Raw genomic sequence first — 25,080 nt, 5'->3', positions numbered from 1 at the left:
TGGAGATCAGCCAGAGGTGAAAGCATATGGTCTTTTCAGGTCTTTTCTGAGGATGTGTCCTGCCCTGGGCATGTGCATAGCTTTCTCGATTCCCCTGAATGCACAGGAGCTTTTCAGAACCTTATTCCCTAAGTGTATCAATCCTCAGCTTTTCCTCCCAGGTTTCTACATGTCTGTGGTTTGTCCCAGCTGCCTTTGCACGTTTTTTTTTTTTTTAATAAATTTATAAATTTATTTATTTATTTTTGGCTGTGTTGGGTCTTCGTTTCTGTGCGAGCGCTTTCTCTAGTTGCGGCGAGCGGGGGCCACTCTTCATCGCGGTGCGTGGGCCTCTCACTATCGCGGCCTCTCTTGTTGCGGAGCACAGGCTCCAGACGCGCAGGCTCAGTAGTTGTGGCTCACGGGCCTAGCTGCTCCGCGGCATGTGGGATCTCCCCAGACCAGGGCTCGAACCCGTGTCCCCTGCATTGGCAGGCAGATTCTCAACCACTGCGCCACCAGGGAAGCCCCCCTTTGCATGTTTTTGAAGAATCTCCTCCAGACAGCCACTTCTGCACTCTTAGAGGGTCCTGAATTGGGTGATACAAAGGCAAACCCCTTGCTTCAGTCCTTCAGGGAGCCCCCAAACAGGCCAAAACATACAAGCACAATTCCCTGGGAACAAGGTCCCCTCTGCTCTCTCCAGATCAAGGAACCCACTCTGGGAACACTGGCTGCTGTTTTCTAGAATGCGTCTGCCCCAGGGAGGCAAGGCTGGGCAAGGGTAGGGTCAAACATGACAAACCTCCTCTACCATGTTTCAGTGGCCCTCCTCCTGATAAAGCATTTGCTTGGTTGCTGTAGACCCTTGACTATCTTCTAGAGCTCTGATAAAGTTGATTCTGACAGTTTCTGCCAGGTTTTTTCAGTGTGTCTGGGAAGAGACAGGACCCTAACAGAACTAGTCCACCATTTTCATTGACTTGGGCACCAATACAGCTCCCTTGTATTTGTAACTCCTTCTCCAACAGTTAGAAACCCAGCGTCCACTGTCCTTAATGTGTTTACTTACTTGATCAATTCCTCTGTATGTAACCAATATTCTGACTCCACCGTCATCCCCTCCCTGGCATGGACACCCTCCTCTCTGCTCTGGCTCTGGTTCCCTAGGGCAGGGTACCCTCTACTGCAGATGTCCTCTCCTCCTGCAGGGGCTAAGTATTTATTGTTCATGTTTTAATTTTATTAGTCTTATTGGGGGTTTATATAGCTGATGTTGAAATAAGAAAAACTATTACCAGAAACAAAGTATAATTCTTTTCAAATTATAATGAATTCTTCTTATGCATCCCCTGCAATACTCTCATGCTGTAGCTAGGAACAAATATTATTTCCATTCCGTGATGGGAAAATAGAGGCAAGAAGGCCACCGTTCATGGTACCCACCAAATTTATGGTAACCAGTTGCAGCAGGACCCTCTCTGATGTTGGGGAATTCTTTGTCAGCTCCCTCGTCCATTCCTTCAGCAGCTTTTCCAAATCTTCATCACTTTCCTGAAGCCCCCACTATATTCTTTCTTACTTCACTCTGAACAGATTAACTTTGCTTTTTGTTTATTAATAAAATAAAGGCGAACAAACATAAATTTCTTTCAGTTTTGGCCTCCCCTATCCCCTCTCCCCCAAACCTATTAACAGCTACCAGGGGCAGATTTGGTTTTGTGGTGCCTGAGCAGATTCAACTGGAGAAGGGGGAACTTTAAAAAAAAAATGAATACAAAAAATACCTTACTTTTGCAAATTTGGTAAAAACACATGACCACGTTAAATCATTGCCAGGGTCCCTCCTAGGGCCTCTGGAAGAAGCCTGTAGAAAATGGGGGTGGGAGAAAGGGAGCTGGAACTTCAGCAGCCCTAGATAGGCACGCTCATTCTCCTCTCGCCCAGAAATGGCAGCCCTCCTCCTCCTCCCCCTCCTCCTCTCCCTTCCCGTCTCCCTCCCCCTCCCTCCTCCTGCTCCCATCCAAGACTCATGCACCCTGCCAGGTTCCAGATCTTCTGGGAAGCCTCCAACTCACTCCTTTTTCCTCCTTCTTTATTGGATCACCCACTTCAGGTTATAAATGTGACTGTGTTCCTCTCAAACTGAAAAACAAAGTAACCAGTCAACCCTAACCATGTCAACCCCTAAATTCCTCCATCTCCAAATTCCTTTCTAGCCACCCAATTGCTCTTTCCTTTAACAACAAAATTCTGGGAAAACCACTGGCCTCCCTCCCTGTTTCCTATTCATTTCTTAATTCACTTCACTCTTGCTTTGGCTCTCATAACTCACTGAAATTGCCTTGGCTAAAGTCATCAATGACTATTTTGTTCACTTTAAGTTTAGTAGTGATTTTTTTAAAAAACAGGCATTTGAATTAAAAAAGTAATGATCCTCAAGCATCTCAAATAGTAAAGTGTCAAAACTAGAATTAAGTTCCCATTACCTCTGCTAAGTACACACCTCTGAATGTCCACTCTTTTTAACAAAAAAAACACATTTATTTATTTATTTGGCTGCACTGGGTCTTAGCTGTGGCATGCGGGATCTAGTTCTCTGACCAGGGATCGAACCTGGGCCCCCTTGCATTGGGAGCACAGAGTCTTAACCACTGGATCACCAGGGAAGTCCCTGAATGTTCACTCTTAACAACTTCACGTTTACTATCCATACTGTTTGCTTTGTCCATCCAAATCTAAAACAAACACATATGCAACTACATAGGATTTCTGTTTCTTTCTCTTCTTCTCTCTTTCACCCTCCCTTCATTCCTTCTTTTCTTCTAAACAAAAATTCCATCACATTGAACATTCTATTCTCTAACCTGCTCTTCAGTTAACCATATATCATAGCTACACTTTCAAACCAATAGATACAAATCTATAGAATTCTTTTTGACAGTTGCATAGCATTCCACAATAAGGATATACTGTGGTTGATTCAACTATTCCCTACTGAAGTGCATTTAGGTTCTTTTGCCTAGGTTGAATCACATAAAACTGCCATTTTTTGTAGGCTTGTTTTTTTGTTTTCTATTACATACAATGTTATAGTAAATATCTATATATGCGTATCTCTATAAACTTTTCTTTCTGCCGATAAATTCCAAGAAGTGGAACTCTAGTTTAAAAGGTGTGTGTATTTTACTCCCAGATTGCTTTCCTAATATGTTGGCATAATGTATGTTCCCATCAATGACCTTTTGGGAAGTTATATGTCATAATGGCCTCTTTTCAGTGCTTCTCTTAGCAGACTTCACAGTACACTGTATGGTCGGCCCTCGAGGGTGGATTCTAGGGTCCCTCGGTTACCAAAATATGGGGATGCTCAAGTCCCTTATATAAAGTGGTGTAGTACTGTCAGCCCTCCATGACCGCGGGTTCTGCATCCTCCATCCGATCGGGGTTGGTTGAATCTGTGGATGTGGAACCGCAGATACAGAAGGCCGACTGCATTTTGCTATTATTATTATTATTATTATTTTTGATGTGGACCATTTTAAAAGTCTTTATTGAATTTGTTACAATATTGCTTCTGTTCTATGTTTTGGTTTTTTGGCCGAGAGGCATGTGGGATCTTAGCTCTCAGATTGGGGATCGAACCCGCACCCCCTGCATTGGAAGGTGAAGTCTTAACCACTGGACCACCAGGGAAGTCCCTGTATTTGCCATTATTGATGCACCTTCTCTCCTGGCAGCACTTTCAGCCAGTTTTCCACTCGCCTCTTTTTGTCTCTTTCCCTAGCCTCTCTTCTTCTGTTTGTTCCTAGATTCTTGTATACCACATGGTTCTGCCATGGCTCACTTTTCTAGTCACACTAAATGTTTTGTTCTCTCCTTAGGCAAGTTTATGGTTTCAACTACCATCTCTACCCTCAGCCTGCCAAGGAGGTGACCCCAAGGTGACTTCACCTGAATTGAAAAAAGGATTTCCCTTCCTGAAGATGCCTTACTATCGTCGTCCAGAAAATTGTGCTAATAACTATTCAATCACTATTTAATATTCTACAGTATGTCCCCTGGACTGTGTGGTGTAGAAGCTCCACAATCATCACTGATGACTGTGTTTTCCATTCCTCTCCTGCGTCCAGACTTCTACGTCAAAATGATCTCCTGGAGGGTGTGGAGAAAAGGGAACCCTCCTACACTGTTGGTGGAAATGTAAATTGGTGCAGCCACGATGGAGAACAGTATGGCAGTTCCTTAAAAAACTAAAAATAGAGCTACTATATGATCCTGCAATCCCATTCCTGGGCATATATCCAGAGAAAACTGTAATTCGAAAAGATACATGCACCCCAATGTTCATTGCAGCACTATTTACAATAGCCAAGACATGGAAGCAACCTAAATGTCCATTGACAGATGAATGGATAAAGAAGATGTGGCACATATATACAATGGAATATTACTCAGCCGTCAAAAAGAACAAAATAATGCCATTTGCAGCAACATGGATGGACCTAGTGATTGTCATACTGACTGAAGTAAGTCAGAGAAAGACATATCATATGACATTGCTTATATGTGGAATCTAAAGAAAGGGTACAAATGAACTTATCTATGAAAAAGAAATAGTCACAGATATAGAAAACAAACTTACGGTTACCAAGGGGAAAGGGGGGAGAGGGATAAATTGGGAGATTGGGATTGACATATACACACTCCTATATATAAACTAGATAACTAATAAGGACCTACTGTATAGCACAGGGAACTCTACTCAGTACTCTGTAATGGCCTATATGGGAAAAGAATCTAAAAAAGAGTGGATATATGTATAACTGATTCACTTTGCTGTACAGCAGAAACTAACACAACATTGTAAATCAACTATACTCCAATAAAAATTAAAAAAACAAAAACAAAAACAAACAATCAAACAAAATGGTCTCCTGGATAGCAGCAAGCTTGGTGTTTTACAGACCCTGCCAATATAAAAGACACATTGTTGAACTTATCATCTGTCCCTCTTGGAATGCTCCTTATGCATTTCTTTTCTTAGTAAATGAGACTCCCATTCACTGGGGTGCATATTTTAGAAACCTGGAAATTCATCATAGACTACTTCTCTCTCTCTCCAAATTCACATCTGTTAGGTTACCACATCCTGCTGTTTCTATCTCATATTCCTGAAATCCACCATCTTTTTTCAATCCCCAGTGCTGCTGTCCTGACCATCTCTTTCATAGACTAAAAATAACTTCCTCACTGGTGTTCCTACTTTTTGCTTTGCCTCCATTCTCTTATTCACACTGTTGCCAGAGAAATTATTTAACATGCAAATCAGTTCTCTCCATGAGAAAAATCCTTCAATGTCCATTGTCAAGAGGTGAAAATCTAAACTTCTTAGCATGACTTAAAAAGCTCTTTATTATCCAATACCTACTTAACGGTCTTGCTTCATTTCCCGATATTCTCTGAAAGCGCCCTATCCTTCAGATATATGGATCTACTTTCAAATCCCCAACATGCCAAGCTCTCTCTCTAATAATTCAGTGCCTTTGCACCTGCTCCCCTTCTGCCTGGAATTCCTTGTCAGTCGTGCTGGCCTGACAAACTCCGACTTAAATTTCAAGACTCAGCTGTAGGGTTATTTTCCCTTCTTTAAATTGTTCAGGCAGACTTAAGTGCTTCTGTACTTGAATTCCTTGTTGATATGGCACAAACATGCACTACAGCAATTTTAACATTTTATTTATTTGTTTTATTAATTAGAGTTTCCAAACCAGGTTGTAAGCTTCTAGAGGGTAGGGATTATATGATTAATCTCATCTTTGCATACCCAGCACTTTACACCGGGACTGGCACTGAGTATTTTTAACAGGCACTTGAATGCACGTGAAACAAATTATTAAGTAGTAAGAACAGCATCCTGGCTGAGCTTAAGCTTAAGCTATAGATTTTCACATAAGTACCTTTAAAGAAATTGCAAAAAATATATAATACATTAAAGGAAATTTAAGAACAGAAAACTAAAGTAAATCTCATATTACTTCACCATCCTAATCCCTGTTTTAGTGTATTTACTTTCGGTCTTTTCTCAAATATGCGATATTTATATATATATGTTTTTGTTTATACATGTATATATATATTTATATTTTACATAGCTGTAATTAAAATATACATGCACTTTTATATGTTTTTAAGCTTAATGAACTGTAAGCATTTTCCAACACTGTTTCATAGTCCTCCAAATTATCATTTTTCCAGGATTGCATATCTCATTTCCCTGCTTCGGTTGATAGCCTAAAGGAGGCTTAGGTTATACCCAGTTTTCTATTATAAATAGAAACAGATCCAGGTTTTGTAGAACTTGAAATTTACACAATTTTGAGTCATGTTTTCAGAAAAAGAATACAAAATTATCTTACTTTTGCAAATAGGACCATGTGAACACATTGTTAGGGTCCCTCCCCAGGCTTTGGAAGGGGCCTGTGAAAGTCGTGGGGGGGGAAGTCCTGAAGATTAATTTTTATTGGCTTCACAGTTATCTACCTCCAACTAGAAATAATCCTGGAATAAACATTTTGAGCATGATTTTTTTTCCCTCTTTTCCATTCTCTTCGAAGGATTTCAAGTTACTATGATACCATTCACCTTGCAGCAGTTGGGAAAGGAAATGGTCATTTATTGAGCACCTATTATATAGTGAGAAGTTTGTATATATTTTAAAATTTAATTCCTACCACAAACCTGAAGGAGGTATTATCCCCATTTTACAGATGAGAAAACTGAGGTGCAGTGCATTTAACTATCATGCCCAAAGTTACACATCTAGTAACTGGCAGGGTTTTGGAGCCTACCGGTCTTATTCCAAAGCTCATGCCTTCTCATTATATCGTGTTGTCTCCAGTCTCACAGCTTCCAGGTAATATTCTCTAGGCTACTGCTGAAAACCTGGTTCTCAGTTACCTGTTTTGAGGAGGACAGAATTCAAAACTTGCAGAGTCCTGACATGTTTCTTGGAAGAAGGTAATTTAAATCAATGATGGCCAGACTCTCACAGGTGAGATTAGGAGAAAGTGATTTGGCTCTTTCTGCCCTTCTGCTTACAGACACGTATTGCCTTGGTTCCGTGTGCATTTCTTGGAAGGAGCAGAGCGTCTGCAGTCGGAAGACCTGGGTTGGGTTCTGACCTGCTATGCTCTACCTGAGTGACCTTGGGTAAGTCATTGAACTCCTCAGCTTCTCATTTTCCTCTCTGCACCAAGGATACTAAGTGACACAACCTGCCTTACCCCAGGGTAGCTGTAAGCGTCAAATCTGATCATGTGTGCTCAGCACTTGGTGAACTGCAATGTTACTAAGATACCAGTACCAATGCTGGAGTGGCTCCAGCTCCGCATCCATCTGCCCCCAGGTAAGGGCATGTGACAGCTGGGCAGGTTGCACCTAATGGCTCCTTTACGTTAACTCTTGGTGGCTTGCCCTCCTCCCTCCCCACCTCCCCCTTCACCCCGCACTGAAGCTGCCATGTGATTCCAGGGGCGTGTGGGTTGTTACTCCTGAATGCCCAGTGCACGGAGAGCAGCCAGCAGAGGCTGTACAAAATCAGAGTCCGAGATTCCGAGGAATCCTTTCCTCAAGCTGAAAACGGATCGTCAAAACATGCCCAACATTCATCATTAAACGCGGTTTGTAAAATCCCGAAGACAGTTCTGACCAGTTGTCCCTTTACTCTGTCTTAGGTGCTGACGCATTTATCTTGGAATTTTATCTGCCAGTTTAGAAATCTTTAGTCCTTGTTGGACTTAACTGAGGGGGCAGTCTGTAGTTCTGGGAAACCAGGAGAAAAATTTTAAAAATCTCCGTTTTGTGTTGGCGTTTGAACACCCTTCTGGTGTTCAAACCATATCTACGTTGAAGTCGGTGGACGCAGCATTAATTTTTATTTACCTTAAAAAAAATAGATGCTTAAACCAATTTCCAACCCTGGAACTAAGCTCGTCACCCGCGTTGGGACCCGCGTGGCTCCCTGAGCGTGGACCTGCGGCTTTGCCGGCCCCGGCCCGCCGTCCCCCGCCGCCCCCCGCGGTCCCGGCCCAGGTGGCGGCCGGCGTGGCCCAGGAGCCTCACCTGGCTCGGCCGGCAGCAGCCGCACAAAGACCCGCGCAGGCGGCGGCCGGGCCGAGCCGCAGAAAGTAGTCCCGACCACGCCGTCCCCGATGTTGTTCGACGTCGCTTCACGCCCTCCGCGGGGAGGGCCGAAGGGGCCGGACCGGGAAAGAATCCCATTGGAATGCGCCGCCGGGCGGCCTTTCCCCTCCCGCCCGCCTCTGCTCGCCCCGCACGTCTCCCGGGGTCTCCCAGCCGAGGCCGTGCGCACGGCCCCCTCTCCTTTTCTGAAATGCTCGGGAGGCGGCGCCGAGGGAGGGGGCTCGCCCGCGCGCAGGGAGACCTCGGCGGCGACTCATGAAGGCGGCAGGAGGTATATCCCTGCGCCGCTGCGTGAGAGGAAGAGGCTGAATGAGGAGCTGCGCGGGGGAAGCGGGGCGCCGGGGGAGGAGGCGGCGGCATGGAAGCAGACGCTGGCGTCGCGCGAGCCCCGGGCGGAGCGGCGCGGTAGAGAGGGCGGCAGCGGCGGCGGCGGCGCGCGCGGAGCCTTGACGGGCCCCTTTCTTTCTTCTCTCTCGGGAAAGCTGGGAAGCATGAGCGTGCAGACCTGCCGCTGCGGCGGCCGCCCCGGCTCCTCGCCTCCCCCTCTTCGGGCCGCCCCTCGCCGGTGAGAGAAGCGAATGCGAGAAGGGAAGATGGGGGCCGTCCTGAGGAGCCTCCTGGCCTGCAGTTTCTGCGTGCTCCTGAAAGGTGGGGAGAAGCGGGGGAACGGGGAAGTTGGTGGGCTTTGGGGGGGGAGGGGGCCTCGTTCTGCGGTGTGGGGGTGGGGAGGGGAGGGAGGGAGGCGAAGCAGGGGAAGAGGAGCCGGGAGAGGCCTGGTCGTGGGGAAGGAGGAAGAGAGGGGCCCGGGAGAAGGGGCTGCGCGCTCGGCCCGGCCACGCTGCAGCCCCCGCCTCGCTTTGCCCACCTCGTCGGGGCAGAGCGGAGCCTCCGTCCGGCCTCCCTGGCCGGGTGACACCCCGACCCCCCGGAGCCCCATTCTGTCCGAGTGACTGAGGGTCGGTGTGTCTCTTTCTGCCTGGAGTCACCGGGGACGAGGGGCTTTGTCCGGATTTTGGCTCTCAGAACGGTGGAGCCCAAGATGCTTCCACGTTGGGCTTCTCCGTCGAAGCCCCCGCCTTTTCTGTGTCGGTCCTGGGAACTTTGAGAGCTCCCTTACTATTTTTCCAGGCCTTGTTACAACTAATAACTGGTTTCCGTTGGGAATATAATGATCGTGGGTGAGAGCACAGTTGGAAAGTGACTCCGAGGTTAAAGGTCGAGAGGTTCAGCCTTGGGAATCGCCCGGGCTTCAGGCCATAATAAAATAGAAACGTTGCCCTTGCAACTCCTGGCATTCAGGACTTGCCCCTATTTTCGGAGCATGCAAGTGCACAGTTGGCACCAAGTAGGAGAGTCATCCTTGGTGCAGAGGAGGCTGTCTTGGGACCTAAGTTATCGTCTGCTGCGCTCCCCTGGGGACTGCTTGGCACTTTGGTAAATAACATAGGCTATTCTAGATAATTTGCTCCGAGAATCGCGTAAATTCGATGGTCCTGTGGGTTTTTGTTTTTGTTTTTTGATTGGCCTGCAAAGCTGTCACATACGCTGTGACTTTTATTTTGTGACAGTTCACTGAGGTTTTTCACTGGCCCGCAAGATTTCAACAGCTCTTCTCAAACTTATCAGTGGTGAAGTGGTAATGACTCTGATGCTATGGGGCATTTACCAGCAGAGGAATTTAAGTACCGATTGATGCCATGACTTGTAGCTTTGGTTTTGTTAAAACTCTCGCTTGTGTTCACGGTCAGTTCTTTTCGGGTACGGAACCTCTTGGGTCTAAGGAGATTTTTAGCTATTAATTTAACAGACTAAACTTTTGGTAAGCGTGCAAAGTTACTGAGGTTTCCAGAACACAATAGAAACTAATAGTCTTGTGCTATAAATGAGCCAGATATGCCATTTTTGAGTATATATTTATTTTAGATGAGGGTGATTGACATTTTTTTGGAGGAGGAATTTTTTTTCTTTAGTTACGCTTCAGGATTATTATGTCTGCCTATTGTATCTTAGTTTTACTTAATTACGACCCACTGTAAGCATATCCTAAACTATTTCCACGTGTAAACTCCAGAAAGCTAGTGCCCATTTCATTTTCATGGCAGAGAATTTAATGCAGTGTTATGTACTTGAGAGGTTTAATAAGTATATGTTTATTTTGTTATAGTATACTCCCTGTCGAAAGGGGATTTTGCTATAGCTGTGCAAAACAATTATATTTGACATAGAATATGTATATATTTTAAGACAGAAGATTAATAGAGTTAACAAATAGGAGAGTCAGCTGATGGGTTAAAGTCTTTGAGAAATTGAAATCCATAACCCGGGATGTTTCTGGTTGCCCAATTGTGTTTCTTGGAAGGGAAGGTTATGATGTAAATGCCACTTGTTTAACACCACGTTTGAGCCTAGAGTTGGGTTTATTCATTATTGGAATTGAGAGAAGTTGTACTTGAAGTAATATTGTGCAGTATGATATTGTGTAAGAAGACCTAAAAGAGTTAATAGTTTAAATTGCCTCATTTCCACTAGCAAGCAAAGTTTCCAAAAGTGAAGCTTTCATTTTAAATGCAGTCTAATAATGGTATGAGGTGGTCTTTGAATTCAGTGTACTTAACTGTGAGTATGTATTTGAACTAAAACTGTCTTTCAGTGTGAAAGATTTTTATTCATAATTTAGATTCTTTTCATTCCGTGATAATGTCATCCTGTGTTAAAATGGCAATATTAGATAACCTTGGACTCCAGGGAGAAATGTGATTAATTTGTTGCATTAAGATAATGTTTCTTCACAGAAGAGTTGGAACTTTAACATTGGGAAGATGGGATGATGGGAGAGTTTGGGAGACCTTTTGTCCTCTGGCCCTGTTAAATCAATAGCTGAAAGCCAGGGAATAATGCTGTCATTATCTGGGCTGCATCCCTATCCCTATCATCAGAGGACAAGGTGTAATGGAAAGATTTGGGAATTTCAACACCAAAATCTTGGGTTTAAAGTCCATGCTTCACTACTTAATAACTTTGTGATTCTAGTCTAGTCAGTGAGTTTCTCTGGGCCCCAGTTTCTTTACTTGTAAAATGTGGGTAGTAATACCAAGCTAATTTGCAAATTTGTTGGGTATATTAAATGAAGTACTGAATATCAAGTGATTTGCAAATGTTATTTTTTGTTATAATTTTTGATTGTGGACGTATCCTCAAATGCTGGGGATTTGAGATTTAATTCGTATGAGATTCACAAATTCTTAAAGATAGAAGAGATCTTGATCCTTCTGATCTAACCACTTCATTTTCAAGTGGGGAAACTCAGATTCAGAGAGATTATAGCGTGATCAAGATCCTACAGCTAGTTAATGTTAGAGCAGGGATTTATTGTCCATTCTTTCAGCAATTAGGTATGGTATACCTACTATGTATCAGGCTCTGATGGTATATTGGTGAGCAAAATCGACACGGGCCCTGCTCTCATGGACCTCACGATCTAGGTTGCCATCCTTACTTCCATCCAGGTGCTGGTTAGAAAAGAGTATAGCTCTGATTTCCTAGAGGAAATATTTTTTATAAGAATATAAGTTTTGGAATACCATAAGTGTGTATAATCTGTAAATACTATGTCTAGCTTATTTTGAGAAGGCTTTGTTGTTCTATAAGAATTCTTTGTTACTTACCTTTTTTTGTTGTTATTTGTTTTGGTAGGGTGGTGGTAAATACTGTCAGCACAAGCCACTAGTGTTTCCCATCTTAAATTTTTATAAGAGTGGTCCTTGGAAAATTGTTTAGTATCAGGTATAACGAAGTCTTGGGAAGATAGAATGAATTTTGGTGTGGGAATCAGGAGAATTTGATTCTTATTCTAAGTTTGTCATTTGCTAGCTGTGTGACCTTGGATAAGTTACCTAAACTCTGTACACCTTCGTTAGGATAATGAATCCTTCTTTTGGAGGTTCTTACTTCATATTAACACACTAAGGGCTCTGAGAGGTTCTGAGGTAGAGACCAGTGTTAACTTTGTTGAATCCACTGTTTCCCAAAGTAGACAATGAATTTTTTCGTAAATCCTTTTAACAGTCTGCTGAACCTTTGTTCCAAGGAACAAACGTAGAGAGAACCTGGACTCGGTAACCCTTTAAGCATTAGGTTGAGTCATGTGAATTGATATTTGATGATAATTTCGTATAGTTGAATCTGATACTTTAATCCCTTCTTACTTACTTGGCTTTAGATTTGCTCATCTGACTAGGAAATAATTTGTCTGGTTATGAAACTTCAGGGTTTCAGCTCATTGTTATCATCAGGCCTAACAGTGATTTCCCATGGTTCAGTTTTTCAGAGAATTTTTCTTTTCTTTAATTGGAGGTTTTTCCATTTGCTGAACTGAAATGCTTTTCTGTGTAGTTATATGTGTTTTGACTATCAGAAAGGTTTGTCTTTTTTGAATATCAAAGAAGATTCTGTGAAGGAGTATATAAATGGAAAATATTTTATGTGAATTTATAAATTGAATATATTGGAAAAACAAGTAATACCGGTTATAGTTCTGCTTAGACCATGGGTAAGTACTCTGAGAAAATTCATTTTCATCATGGAAATTTTATTGCAAGTTGATATTCAGAGAAGAGGCTTTGTTGACAAATCAGGTTTGTCTTCCACCACTTTATGTAGCCTTGGACAAGTTACTTAGCTTTAGTTTCTTCTACTATTTCTTACTATTTCTTCTACTATTAGACGGGGATAATACCTTCCAAGATTTCTGTGAGAACTGATGGAGTGTTTGCAAAGGGATAGCACAGTGCACAGTCTGTGGACTTTGAGTAAATGGTCACTATTGTCAAGATGGCTAATTTAAAAGAAATGTTAATGCACAGGAAAGACGAGTAAAACATTTATGTTCTGGGCACTGTTTTAGACAGTAGTTTTAAACCAGTGGTTTTTGAACTTGATTCTTTGGCAACTGGAACAAATTCCGTGAAATACTTTTACTTCTGATATTTTCTATTTTGTTTTATATAAACAAGATGGCCACTATCTACTAAATTTATTTTTCCTTCTAAAGGATTGCAACTTGAACACTTTTAGGTGATTATTATAAATAAGCTAGAGAATAAGTAGTTCGGTTAATTATACTTATTTACTTTTTTAAAAGTTGCCCATACTTATGGGCAAAATAATTTTATCAAAATATTGTCTAATTGAGAGTTTTATTATTGTGTTTGTTTATAATAATTAAAATCAGTTGATGGACTTCTCCCTGTAGGATGGGTAAATGCTATACTGAGTTCCTGCATTGTATATTTCAGTCTTTGTGTGAGAGTCTTTTACATATTTTCTGTAAAAGGACTTCTTCTTAATGAACAGAACTGTGCTCCATGTGAATAACTTTGAAATTTAGTTCAGATACATGGACTAGGCAACCTAAAGAATAGGATATTTGTCTTTGAGATTATTCATTTAAAATATAATTCATCATAAATACAAGGAAAACTGTTATTTGATATTATTAGCACATGCTTTTGTTTCTCAAGCTGTTTGTGTTATTTGTGGCAGTGACTATCCTCACAAAAAAGTCATGCAGATGTGAGACTGGAAAATACTAAAATGTGCCTGGGCTCAATTTGGTGAACATTACAGGTACTTCAATGCTGTGATCCTATTAGCTATAATGTAACTTGCTGATTTTTGTTTCTGTGATACCTTGCTTGGAAGGGCCAGGAACTTGGGGATGTGAAGTGAAATCATATTTTTAGGCAAAAAAAAAAAAAAGTGAAAATTTAAATTATTAATTGACACTAGATAGAAAGACGAATGACTGATCTAAGGCCAGATTGCTTGTACTCTGGACAGTAATTTTACATGCAGTGCTTTCTGTATGCATCTAATTTCACCTGGACCTTAATATGGTTTTGAAAATGATACCAATCACTTTTTTTTTTTTTTTTTTACACCAATCACTTTTGATAGGGGAAAATAAGTAACATTGTAATTTTGGAGTTTGTACATAGGTGGTTTGTCATATTACTGTAAAATAAAAACTAGTCCAGATTTAGGTAAGGAGAGACTTTATTCAAAAGGATTATTGCAAAAGGGAGAATGCTCTTCTGTAGGATCTGCAGGCATCTCAAAATAAAACACAAAAAGACTCTTCTTTTATGGACAAGGGTGAGCAGGGCTAGCAGTAACTTGGTAAGAGTGTGGGCCGAGTGGGTGAGGGTGAGCAGATTGCATGATCAAGATAGTTTAACTGGAGTTTTTTTAATTTACTGCAGTCAGTTGATGGCTTAGAATGAGCTGTTTAAGGGAGCCTAAGAGCATCTGCTTGCTTAAATTTAGGGCAAGCCAAACTTTAGGGGCTTGTGGGAAAGGAGAAAAGCCTGACTAAAGTTTGTCAAGCCAAGTCAGTGGATAAGCAAGGGTAGTTGTGAGCACTTGGTCAGTCCTGCTGTTGTTTAAAAGAAAATTTGTCAGTCTTAGGGATATGTTTTAGTCAGCTCAGGCTGCTACAACAAAAATATTATAGACTAGGTGGCTTATAAACAACAGAAATTTATTTCTTACAGTTCTGGAGGCTGGTAACCCAACAGCAGGGTGCCAGTATGGTCAGATTCTGTTGAGGATCCTCTTCCAGTTTGCAGACTGCTGACCTCTCTTTGTATCCTCACAGGGCAGAGAGAAGAGAGAGGAAGCAAGCTCTCTCTGGACTTTTATAAGGGTACTGATCCTATTCATGAGGACTCTACCCTTATGACCTCATCTAATCCTAATTACCTCCCAAAGGCCCCACCTCCTAATACATTCACATGAGGGGGAGTGTAGGGTTTCAACGTATGAATTTTGGGGGACACAGACGTTCGGTCCACAAAAAAGTAGGCTAAAGTCATTGTGAAGTTGGTCTCATTAGATTGGTCTGATTATTTATGTAGGTGTAGGCATTTTAGGTCTGCTTCAATGGGACTTTTTATAAGGAATCTTGGATTGAACTTTTAAAAGCCTCTTGAGGCCAGGAAGCCAAGTCAAGTACTCACCATTGGGTTTCACTTGCAGTACCTGTAGATTTGGGTAAATTCCTAAGGTCCCCAAAATATCCTAGGGTTCCTGGGCCTGCCTGGAATTGACCTTGCTTACTTTACCTGTAAGACTGGGAACTCTGTAAGCCAGGTACCAGTCTAGTTTTCCCAAGGGAACTGTAAGCATTGTTCCATAAAATCAATCACAGCTCCTTAAAAGTAACTGGTGGTATTAGATTAAGTGAACATGACTTTCAAATATGACATCCAGTCAAAGCCTTGGTTGCATTATAATGTTTCCAACCGGGAGGACAGACTTTTATTGAACCTATACAAATAACTATGTTGCCCTGAAAATAAGAATACTCATTTAAATAAGAGTTTTGTTTTTGAATTATGGATGAATTAGGGAGAAAAAGATAAATATTTTTATTTCTGTTTACAAAAGCATAGTCTGCTGAAATTGTCAATGAATTATAGATAGCTTAAGAGAAAAGAGAAACGAATTCCTTATATCCAGAAAATAGGACATTAAAGCATCAGCAATATTTTAAAACCCATAATCATCCTTCATCAGTTTATTCAGTCCTGTGTGATTAATTCTTGTTCTGCTAGATCTTGGGTTAACAGTCTCATGAATCCATCTGCTTCACTAGTTTTTTGGGAATCCTGACTCAGTCCACTGGTATAGTCTTGAAGTTATTTAAGTGATGCCATCAGAAGCTTGTGCCCAGGAGTTACTGGTATAGTCCTCTTTCAACAATCCTTTTTTTGTTGAAGACAAGCACTTGGCCTGTAGCTCATTTGCAGGCACTTTCAGGGAAGCATCGAAGTAAAACAAAAAACACTCTGTAGATAACAAAAGACTTAAAATGGTGGTGCTGACTTATATGGGTAGTTTTAAAAGCGAAAGATCTGATGAGAGTTTGTTATGAAAAATAATGCAGTTGGGCTTCCCTGGTGGCACAGTGGTTAAGAATCTGCCTGCCAATGCAGGGGACATGGATTCGAGCCCTATACTGGGAAGATCCCACATGCCGCGGAGCAACTAAGCCCGTGAGCCACGACTGCTGAGCCTGCGCTCTAGAGCCCGCGAGCCACAACCACTGAGCCTGCGAGCCATAACTACTGAAGCCCGTGTGCCTAGAGCCTGTGCTCTGCAACAAGAGAAGCCACCGTGATGAGAAGCCCGCAAACCACAACGAAGAGCAGCCCCCGCTCGCCGCAACTAGAGAAAGCCCACGTGCAGCAATGAAGACCCAACGCAGCCAAAAATAAATAAAATTTAAAAATCTAAAAAAAAAAAAAAAATGCAGTTGATGAATAAGTTTGGTTGTTTTTTTTTTTTTTAATAAAATTTTTTATTTATTATTTATTTATTATTTTTATTTTTGGCTGTGTTGGGTCTTCGTTTCTGTGTGAGGGCTTTCTCCAGTTGCGGCGAGTGGGGGCCACTCTTCATCGCGGTGCGCGGGCCTCTCACTGTTGCGGCCTCTCTTGTTGCAGAGCAGAGGCTCCAGACGCTCAGGCTCAGTGGTTGTGGCTCACGGGCCCAGTTGCTCTGCAGCATGTGGGATCTTCCCAGACCAGGGCTCGAACCCGTGTCCCCTGCATTGGCAGGCAGATTCTCAACCACTGCGCCACCAGGGAAGCCCAGTTTGGTTGTTTTTATGGCGTGCAAACCAAAATAAAATCAGTACAGAAAAGTTTTAGGCAAGATATCTATAGGCATAATGATTAACCTTATTTTAAAAAAGAGTAGCTATTACATCTGATTTATGAGTATAAGTGAATATAACTCTTGTAGATAAAAAGACTTAAAGATATGCAGTAATCCTGAGACATAATGTGTTATGAAGCATATAGTTAGAGCATATCAAGATTATCAAGTAAAAATTTTTAGTTAAGTCTGGAATAAGTCCTAAACATCTGTATAATAAAATTCCGTAAGTAAGTTAAGTGAATCCCTGGTGGAGAACCACTCACTGGCCTACTAATAATATACTGTATTCAAATTAGAGAAATGAAATTGTGACCAAGGTAACATTAAAAAAAATCATAAAAAAGAAAAAACAAAATTATAATTGATGATTCTGTACTGTTGTTTAATATCAGACAAAGCACCACTGGGACTCAGGAAATGGAAACACATTGTGAACACTGAGGCTATTGATAAATTTCTAGGAACTTCATCCAGTTTTTGAAATAATCATATTAACATTTTACCCATACTGATTTAATCTAGGGAGGGTAAGCCTCTCTTCTGATTTGGCAGTGCTTCCCATGCAAATCATAACATTGATCAAATAAACCAGTTATTTTTAGTACCTCTCTTCTTACAAGGTGAAAGAATCCTTTGTGAACTTCCAGGGGCCCTTTGGGAAATTTTAAAGACAGTAGTAGGTGCAAAATACATCATTTAGTATTTGAATTTGAAAAGGCAGAATGTCAAAAGTTGTCAGGAGGTTTGAACATCCGATTAAATAGGATCATGGATCAGTGAGAAAAAATACCTGTCAGCCTGTTTAACCAGTGTCAAAAAAATATTTTTTTAAAAGTGAACATAGGAAAGAATTTTAGCTCTTTCAAAAGTGAGAAGACTTTTTAAAATAATAAGACATGATAAAATTAACACCAAGTACAGGAAATGCTGAAAAGACACCGAATTTTTGGCTTCTAAGGAGATTGATTACTCAGAAAACAAAGAAAAACCTTTTATAACCTCTTTATTAACAGCGGATCAGAACCCAAGATAATTTTGTCATTTTAGTAGAAAACCAAATTTTAGTTTTGTACAAGTATAATGTTTGATACTGAAGCACTTTCTGAAAATCTTACAAATAAACCTGTCAAGTCTTAGCTGGCTTTGACCGTGACAAATAAAATTCTTTTTATCATCAACTTGTTATAACTTTCTCTGTCCATTCAGGTTTTGTTCTACATGTTCCTCTTTCTCATTCTGGAACACTTAGTCACTTTACTTTAGGACCGTTTTCTTTTTCCTTAAAAACACATCGTGCATATAGAGTTGTTCCTTTCTGTCATTATTTCTATTAGAGTCTCATTTACATACAAGGTTATAACTTATAATGACAGTAACTACTATTTTACAGAGAAAACTATGAGGTGGATAGTTGTGAACTGTCTGTCATACACCAACATTTTGTAGTAGACTGGCAGAGTTTATGAATATACATCTTACAACTTCTTATAGCCATGCACTTCCAGATAGTACAACTTCTCAATGTGACAAAAATGAATATGTTCATTGATAGACTCAAATATGTGTAGCTTCTTGGTACCATGAAAATAAGAGGCAAAAACTTGTATAAACTTGAAATGCTTATGCTTCAGTGTTCTGTCTTACTTAGAAATGACCTAGGTATTTGATGAATATCCATGGACTAACTTAGCATAAGTCTAAGGTTTTAAGTTACTAAAAGATTTTGGAAACTATCTTCAAGTTGGCTTATTACAAGATATAATTACTTTTGAAGTACAGTTTGTCAGAATAATGATTCAACTTGGCTAAGTACAAATGTAGATAAAATGCTAGTTTATTCTGTCAGTAAACCTGTAAAAATTTAGGAAGAACATATTCAAGTAGAATAAAAACCTATTCTTGTGTTATACTTAATGCCCATAACTCAGAAGACATAGGTGTTTTTATTAAACCAACAATATTAAACTGGTCTCATATACCAAAGATTTGCCTAAATGTATGTTAACTTGGATTTTTAAAACATTTGGGTTAGTTTCTAAGAATTTTGATTTCCTTAACTTCTGGAAATCTTAGAAATACTTTTATATGAGCACTTTTTGTTGTTATTTTAACAGTTTTATTGAGATATTCACACACCATACAATTCACCCATGTCACGTGTACAGTTCAGTAGTTTTTAGTCTATTCACAGAGTTGTGCCACCATCACCACAATCAGTTTTAAAACATTTTCATCACTCCAAAAAGAACCTGTGAGCACCTATTTATCTTCAAGCTAATCAGAATAGAACTCCTTCAAGGGATTTCATAATCTAAAATTATACTTAACAATACCATCTGAAGGTAGGGAAGTATTTTATATACATATATAACATACATACATATGTACATAAAACATACAAATAGCTTATAGCGTCAGTTTGAAAGTTTCAGCTCACTGATGGTTTATGTAGAAGAGCTAGTTCTTATCCTTCCTTTATCTTTGTGTTTCTGGCAGATAGGGCAGGTTGAGGTTACCTACCCAGTCACTATGAAGGCTAAAGTCTTCCCACCATTATTTGTGGAGGAGACTTTTCAGATTTTCTTTGCCCTGACATGTAACCTTAAGGAGGCTGTGGACTACATTTTGAGTGAGGGCCCAAAGAGAGACCAAGGGCTGTCTGGGTGTCTCAGAAGCTCATGTGAGTGGATAAAAGATCCAGCCTGTTTCCAATTTGTATTTTTAACTTCAGGTCCCTGAGCCCCTCATGAGTCCCTAGGGGGGAAAAGGGAACCTTAAAGTGCTAGTGACTACAGGGAATTGAGGGGTTGGAGTGAGAAGGGAAAGGTCTGACAGGGTGGATAGAGGGGTGGAGGAGATTGGGGTATTAAAGGAGGATAGATAAAGGATTTAAGGGAAGGTTGAGGTTGGTAAAATGGAGGAAGGAAGAGAGATGGTGATGGGAAAGGAGAGGTTTTAGGGAGATCCCGTTTCCCAAGGAGGACATTGAAGTTCTAAATTGTCTTTAGTAAAATTTTGCTATTTTTGAAGATAGTGGACTGAATTAGTGCTGTAATGGTGAAGCATGTGGTCAGTGGGAGAAGACGGAGGGCGCTCAATAGAGTGACAATTACCTGTTGGATTAGATAATTAAACAAGACAAGAATTTTTTTTTCTTTATCTTTTTTTTTTTTTTACATCTTTATTAGAGTATAATATTAGCTATACATATATCCCCATATCTCCTCCCTCTTGCGTCTCCCTCCCACCCTCCCTATCCCACCCCTCTAGGTGGTCAAAAGCACCCAGCTGATCTCCCTGTGCTATGCGGCTGCTTCCCACTAGCTATCTATTTTCCATTTGGTAATATATGTAAGTCCATGCCACTCTCTCACTTTGCCCCAGCTTACCCTTCCTCCTCCCTGTGTCCTCAAGTCCATTTTCTAAGTCTGCATCTTTATTTCTGTCTTGCCCCTAGGTTCTTCATAACCATTTTTTTTAAAATTCCATATATATGTGTTAGCATACGGTGTTTGTTCTTCTTTTTCTGACTTACTTCACTCTGTATGACAGACTCTAGGTCCATCCACCTCACTACAGATAACTCCATTTTGTTTCTTTTTATGGCTGAGTAATATTCCATGGTATATATGTGCCACATCTTCTTTATCCATTCATCTGTCGATGGACACTTAGGTTGCTTCCATGTCCTGGCTATTGTAAATAGAGCTGCAGTGAACATTGTGGTACATGACTCTTTTTGAATTATGGTTTTCTCAGGGTATATGCCCAGTGGTGGGATTGCTGGGTCGTATGGTAGTTCTATTTTTAGTTTTTTAAGGAACCTCCGTACTGTTCTCCATAGTGGCTGTATCAATTTACATTCCCACCAACAGTGCAAGAGGGCTCCCTTTTCTCCACACCCTCTCCAGCATTTATTGTTTGTAGATTTTTTGATGATGGAGATATAAGAATTTAAAGGAGCTGGGAAAGGGTATTCCCTTGTGAAGAGCCCAGGAAATTCCCTTGTGTAATCTCCATTATAGGAGTTAGGGAAGTTAGAAGAGGCCTCACAGAAGAGTTGGGAATATTCCGCCTCAAGAGTTAGGGTGTGATTGTCTACTCAGAGAGTCAAAGAAAAAAATTATTTGCTGGAAAATATCAAGGTAACTTCTTACCATGTTGCAACAGATAAGATGTCTGCAGCACTGGTTAAAGAGTTGAACTCAAGGAAAGATCCCTGAATCTCTGAGCAGGAAAGGAGTTTAAATGACTCACAAAGTGTCATTATTGAGGTGGGGATGGCACGGGTCCATAGGTGAGGTCAATACCCATCCAAGTCATGTCACTCACTATACAGATGTCAAATACAAATAAATTCCTGCTTGGTAAGGCGAGTCTTTATTCAAAAAGACTTTTGCAATAAGGAGAATGACCACAGGGTATGCAGGTATCTCAGAATCAAACCCAAAAAGGCTTTACTCTTATATGTAGAAATGAATAGTGCCAGCAGGATCTTTGTGGGAAAGTGGGACAAGTGGGTAGAGGTTAGCAGATGACATGACCAGGGCAGTTTTAACAGGAGATTTTTTTGAGTGTATGGTCAGCTGATACTTCAAATGAGTCCTTAAGAGAGGATGTTCTGGATTGGCTTGCTTAAGGTTAGAGCTAGCCGAAGTTTAGGGCCCAGAAGCCTGACTAATCTGGTCAGGCCGAGTCAATGTGTAAGTTGGGCATTTGTATGCATTTGGCCAGTACTTAATGTAAAATCCTTTAGGGTTTATGACAAGTATGTTTTTAGATCAGGTTCTAAAAAATTCCTTTTAAATATTAATAAATGTTTTTTATATGACCGTCATACAGTGAACTGTGTTAGGGATTCCCCAAATTAGTTAAAAGGTATGGCTCCTGTTCCCAAGTGGCAGAGGTCCTAGTTGAAGAAGGAAATATACCTAAAAAAATGCTAATATCAAATAAGTGGTGAAGACTGTAAGGGTGCAAAGAAGGAAAGCTGAGGCAATTGGAAAGATTCTTGGAATAGATAAGGTTTGAATCTGGCCTTGAAGGATTTGCTTGCTGGATAAGGTTAGAGAAATACGGAGTGTGCAGGAAAATGAATACACTGTGGTGATGGAGTATGATGTGCTCACAGTTGATGTGTTAAAAACTAGTTTGTATGACGCAGAGACTATAAAAGGTAAGTTAGAGTCATAGGTAGAAAGCACCCGGTGGAGGCCTGAGGTATTGAGGCTTTTTAATTTTAGGCACAGATCAGAAACCTTTTTGAGTTGGATAAAGTAGAAGTATTGGAAGTAGAAAAGGGAAGGGAGAGTGTTGAGATCATTTACTATTGAGGTAGTTTAGGCATGAGGTTATGAAGGTCTAGAGTAGGATAGTGGTTCTAAAAAAGGGAAAAGAAGAGGCAGATTTAAGGACATGCTAAAGGAGAATCAACAAGACAGTGAGTGATTGGCAGACGGGGGGGGGGGGGAAAGGTGGGTGTCAAGGATGGCTCCGTGGCGCACCAGTAGGATTAGGAAAATTGTGGTACCATTGACTCTTGAGGGTTTTCTTTGGTGATGAATTTAATTTTATGGCCGGAAGAGACGGCCAACTTAGATAATTTTCTCATCTACACTCTGTGTTGTCCCCTAAGTAAGAGAGTGTAGAAGAGAAGATTATCCAAGTTCACCTGGTCAACCAGCAACTCTGTTCAGGTAATTTTCAAGTCATCATCTCCAGCCTAAGCTTCAGTTCTATACATATAACTTCTTGTTGGCCATCTCACTATCCTGTTTCTTGAATCTCCAATGGCTCCTGCCAGGTCCCTGCTCTCAAAAAACTTAGTTTTAATAAAGCTAACCTTGCTACCACCAAGAGAATAATTATATTAATCACAAAACCTTACAGTATTGGTATACACTTCATATAACCACCCATTAGCTATTAACTCCTTTAGTCTAACTTCCCACCTAGCACTCAGCTGAAACTGCTTTCTCCAAGTCTTCATAACCAAATCCACCTGGCCTTTTCTCAGTCCTTATTCTTCTCTGCAGCATTCAAAAATGTTGACCATATCCCCACCTATGTAGAATGTTCTGCATACTATACTATACTATTATTCCTCTGATCGTGCTTCATCTGCCTTTTAGTTTCAGATCTTCCCTCCCACTTACCAAACATAGGTATAGACTAAGAAAGGAGGAAGGGCAACTTGTCATTTGAGACTGAGGACAAAATAGAGGAGGATGGGTAGGATATAAAGAGATTTTTGAGAAGTTTAAAGTAAGATGTTGGGGATGTATGACATTTACCTTGCTTCCTGCTTCACTGAGATTATTTTGTGAAGATGATCTGGGATGAAGGATTCAAAGCATGGAATTTGTCTTCAGGAAAGCAGAAAAAGTTTAGAAAGGCACTAGGGAAAGATTGGTAGGAAGTTAATAAAGGAAAATAAGGATTTCTAAGCACCTGTGAAGGTTCACTAAAGAGATATGATGGTGGTTATTTGGGTTATCTGGGTATTAAGTCTGAAGGTAAGTGCTTTGGAGTGGAAGATACTGAGTGCATGGCACATACGCTACAACTAGGGGCAAGTGTGTGTGGATCCAGTGTATTTCTTTAGTAGATTAAAACAGTATTACAAGTCAAATTATACCTTTCAGATGTCCCATTTAATACACTGCTAAGTAGATATTGGTGACAATATTGTAGAAAGTATTGAAGTATCAGAAGGGTGGTTGGACAGGATGAACTCCGGGATTTCTTTTTAATAGTGTGTATAGGGTTATGTATAGTCCTTTAGAAATCCTCAATTATAATCACTACTGCTAACTTAAATTAACTTGTACACACCCACCCACCCACCCCCCTCCCCTCCTTTTTTTTTTGTACTCTTAAGGCTTGTGAGGCCTTAAATGACCAGAAAGGTTCTTTGGATTTTGTAGACCACATATTTAGTAGAAACGTTAATGTTTGACTTGAAAGCCATAAAAGACATTTAGCTGCCACTTAATGCCATATACAGATTTGGTATAGTTTTCCAAGGAAAGTGCCATAAAGAAAGGTGCCCAATAAATATCAGATTATTATCACTCTTGGATTTTAAGTTGTAAATGCTCTGGGGCTATTTCTTAGCCTTGTGCAGCACTTAACAACATTGTACCCTTAACTAATATTGACCTTTCTTCTGATTTTTATAATTGGCGCATAATATGAGGGGTTCAGTATAAGATAGTGCAGTGAACACTATGTGGACTGATAAATCAGTGTGATGTATGAAGGCCTGAAATGAGCTAAAAGTGAATCTGTGAGGGAAATTTACTAATTTGCCAATAGCAGCTGTAGGTACGCAGAATAAGCAGAAAGGGCTCTTAGTCACTTTTTTTTTAAAATAAATTTATTTATTTTAATTTTTATTTATTTTTGGTTGCATTGGGTCTTTGCTGCTGTGCGCGGGCTTTCTCTAGTTGTGGCGAGCGGGGGCTACTCTTCGTTGCGGTGCGCGGGCTTCTAATTGCAGTGGCTTCTCTTTTTGCGGAGCACGGGCTCTAGGCGCGTGGGCTTCAGTAGTTGTCGCACGCGGGCTCAGTAGTTGTGGCGCACGGGCTTAGTTGCTCCACAGCATGTGTAGTTGCTCCGCAGCATGTGGGATCTTCCCAGACCAGGGCTCGAACCCGTGTCCCCTGCATTGGCAGGCAGATTCTTTACCACTGCGCCACCAGGGAAGCCCTCTTAGTCACTTTTTTAAAAAGCTGTCCGCCCATCTGTTTTTGACTAAGAAAGTTGGACTTAAGCTTAGTTAGAAGGGAAGTTCATGTTGTGCTTACTGATGAAAATAGTGGACTTAATAACTCCATTTGGCAGACAAAACCCATAAACTGGCTTAAACATCACTTTTTTCTTTACTGTTTTTGAGCACCTTAATTTTTTTAAAAATTAGTTTCTTAAAGAGGGGAGTGGTTAGTTTTCAGTGGCACTTGGTCTTGGCTTTGGATGACTGTTTTAGATCTTTAGTAAGTAATTGTGAGAGAAGATCATGTAGATTATTGCATCGTAACTCTGGTCTTATTTTTGCTGCCTCGTCTGTGTTCTTCATCTCAGCCTCTAGATCTGTGCTATCCATACGACCACTTGTCTACTTAAATTTAAATGAATTAAGATTAAATAAAATTAAAAATTTATTTTCTTAGTCAT

General features: G+C 40.8%; 1 protein-coding gene across 4 annotated transcripts in view; it reads left to right on the top strand.

Moving 5' to 3' along the window:
* Positions 1-8,329: 8,329 nt before the first annotated feature.
* LRP6 (LDL receptor related protein 6) overlaps positions 8,330-25,080 on the top strand; it is a 175,729-nt gene continuing 158,978 nt past the window's right edge. For 3 of the 4 annotated variants that reach the window (XM_059935319.1, XM_059935318.1, XM_059935317.1), the window contains exon 1: positions 8,467-8,832. In XM_059935319.1, coding sequence (XP_059791302.1) covers positions 8,763-8,832 — 70 coding nt within the window. In that variant the 5' untranslated portion in view covers positions 8,467-8,762. The other variant, XM_059935320.1, reaches the window with a different exon arrangement.

Source organism: Balaenoptera ricei, chromosome 10, assembly GCF_028023285.1.
Source record: "Balaenoptera ricei isolate mBalRic1 chromosome 10, mBalRic1.hap2, whole genome shotgun sequence".
NCBI lineage: Eukaryota > Metazoa > Chordata > Mammalia > Artiodactyla > Balaenopteridae > Balaenoptera > Balaenoptera ricei.
Note: the sequence above shows the minus strand (reverse complement) of the source record. Positions and strands in the feature narration are given on the sequence as shown.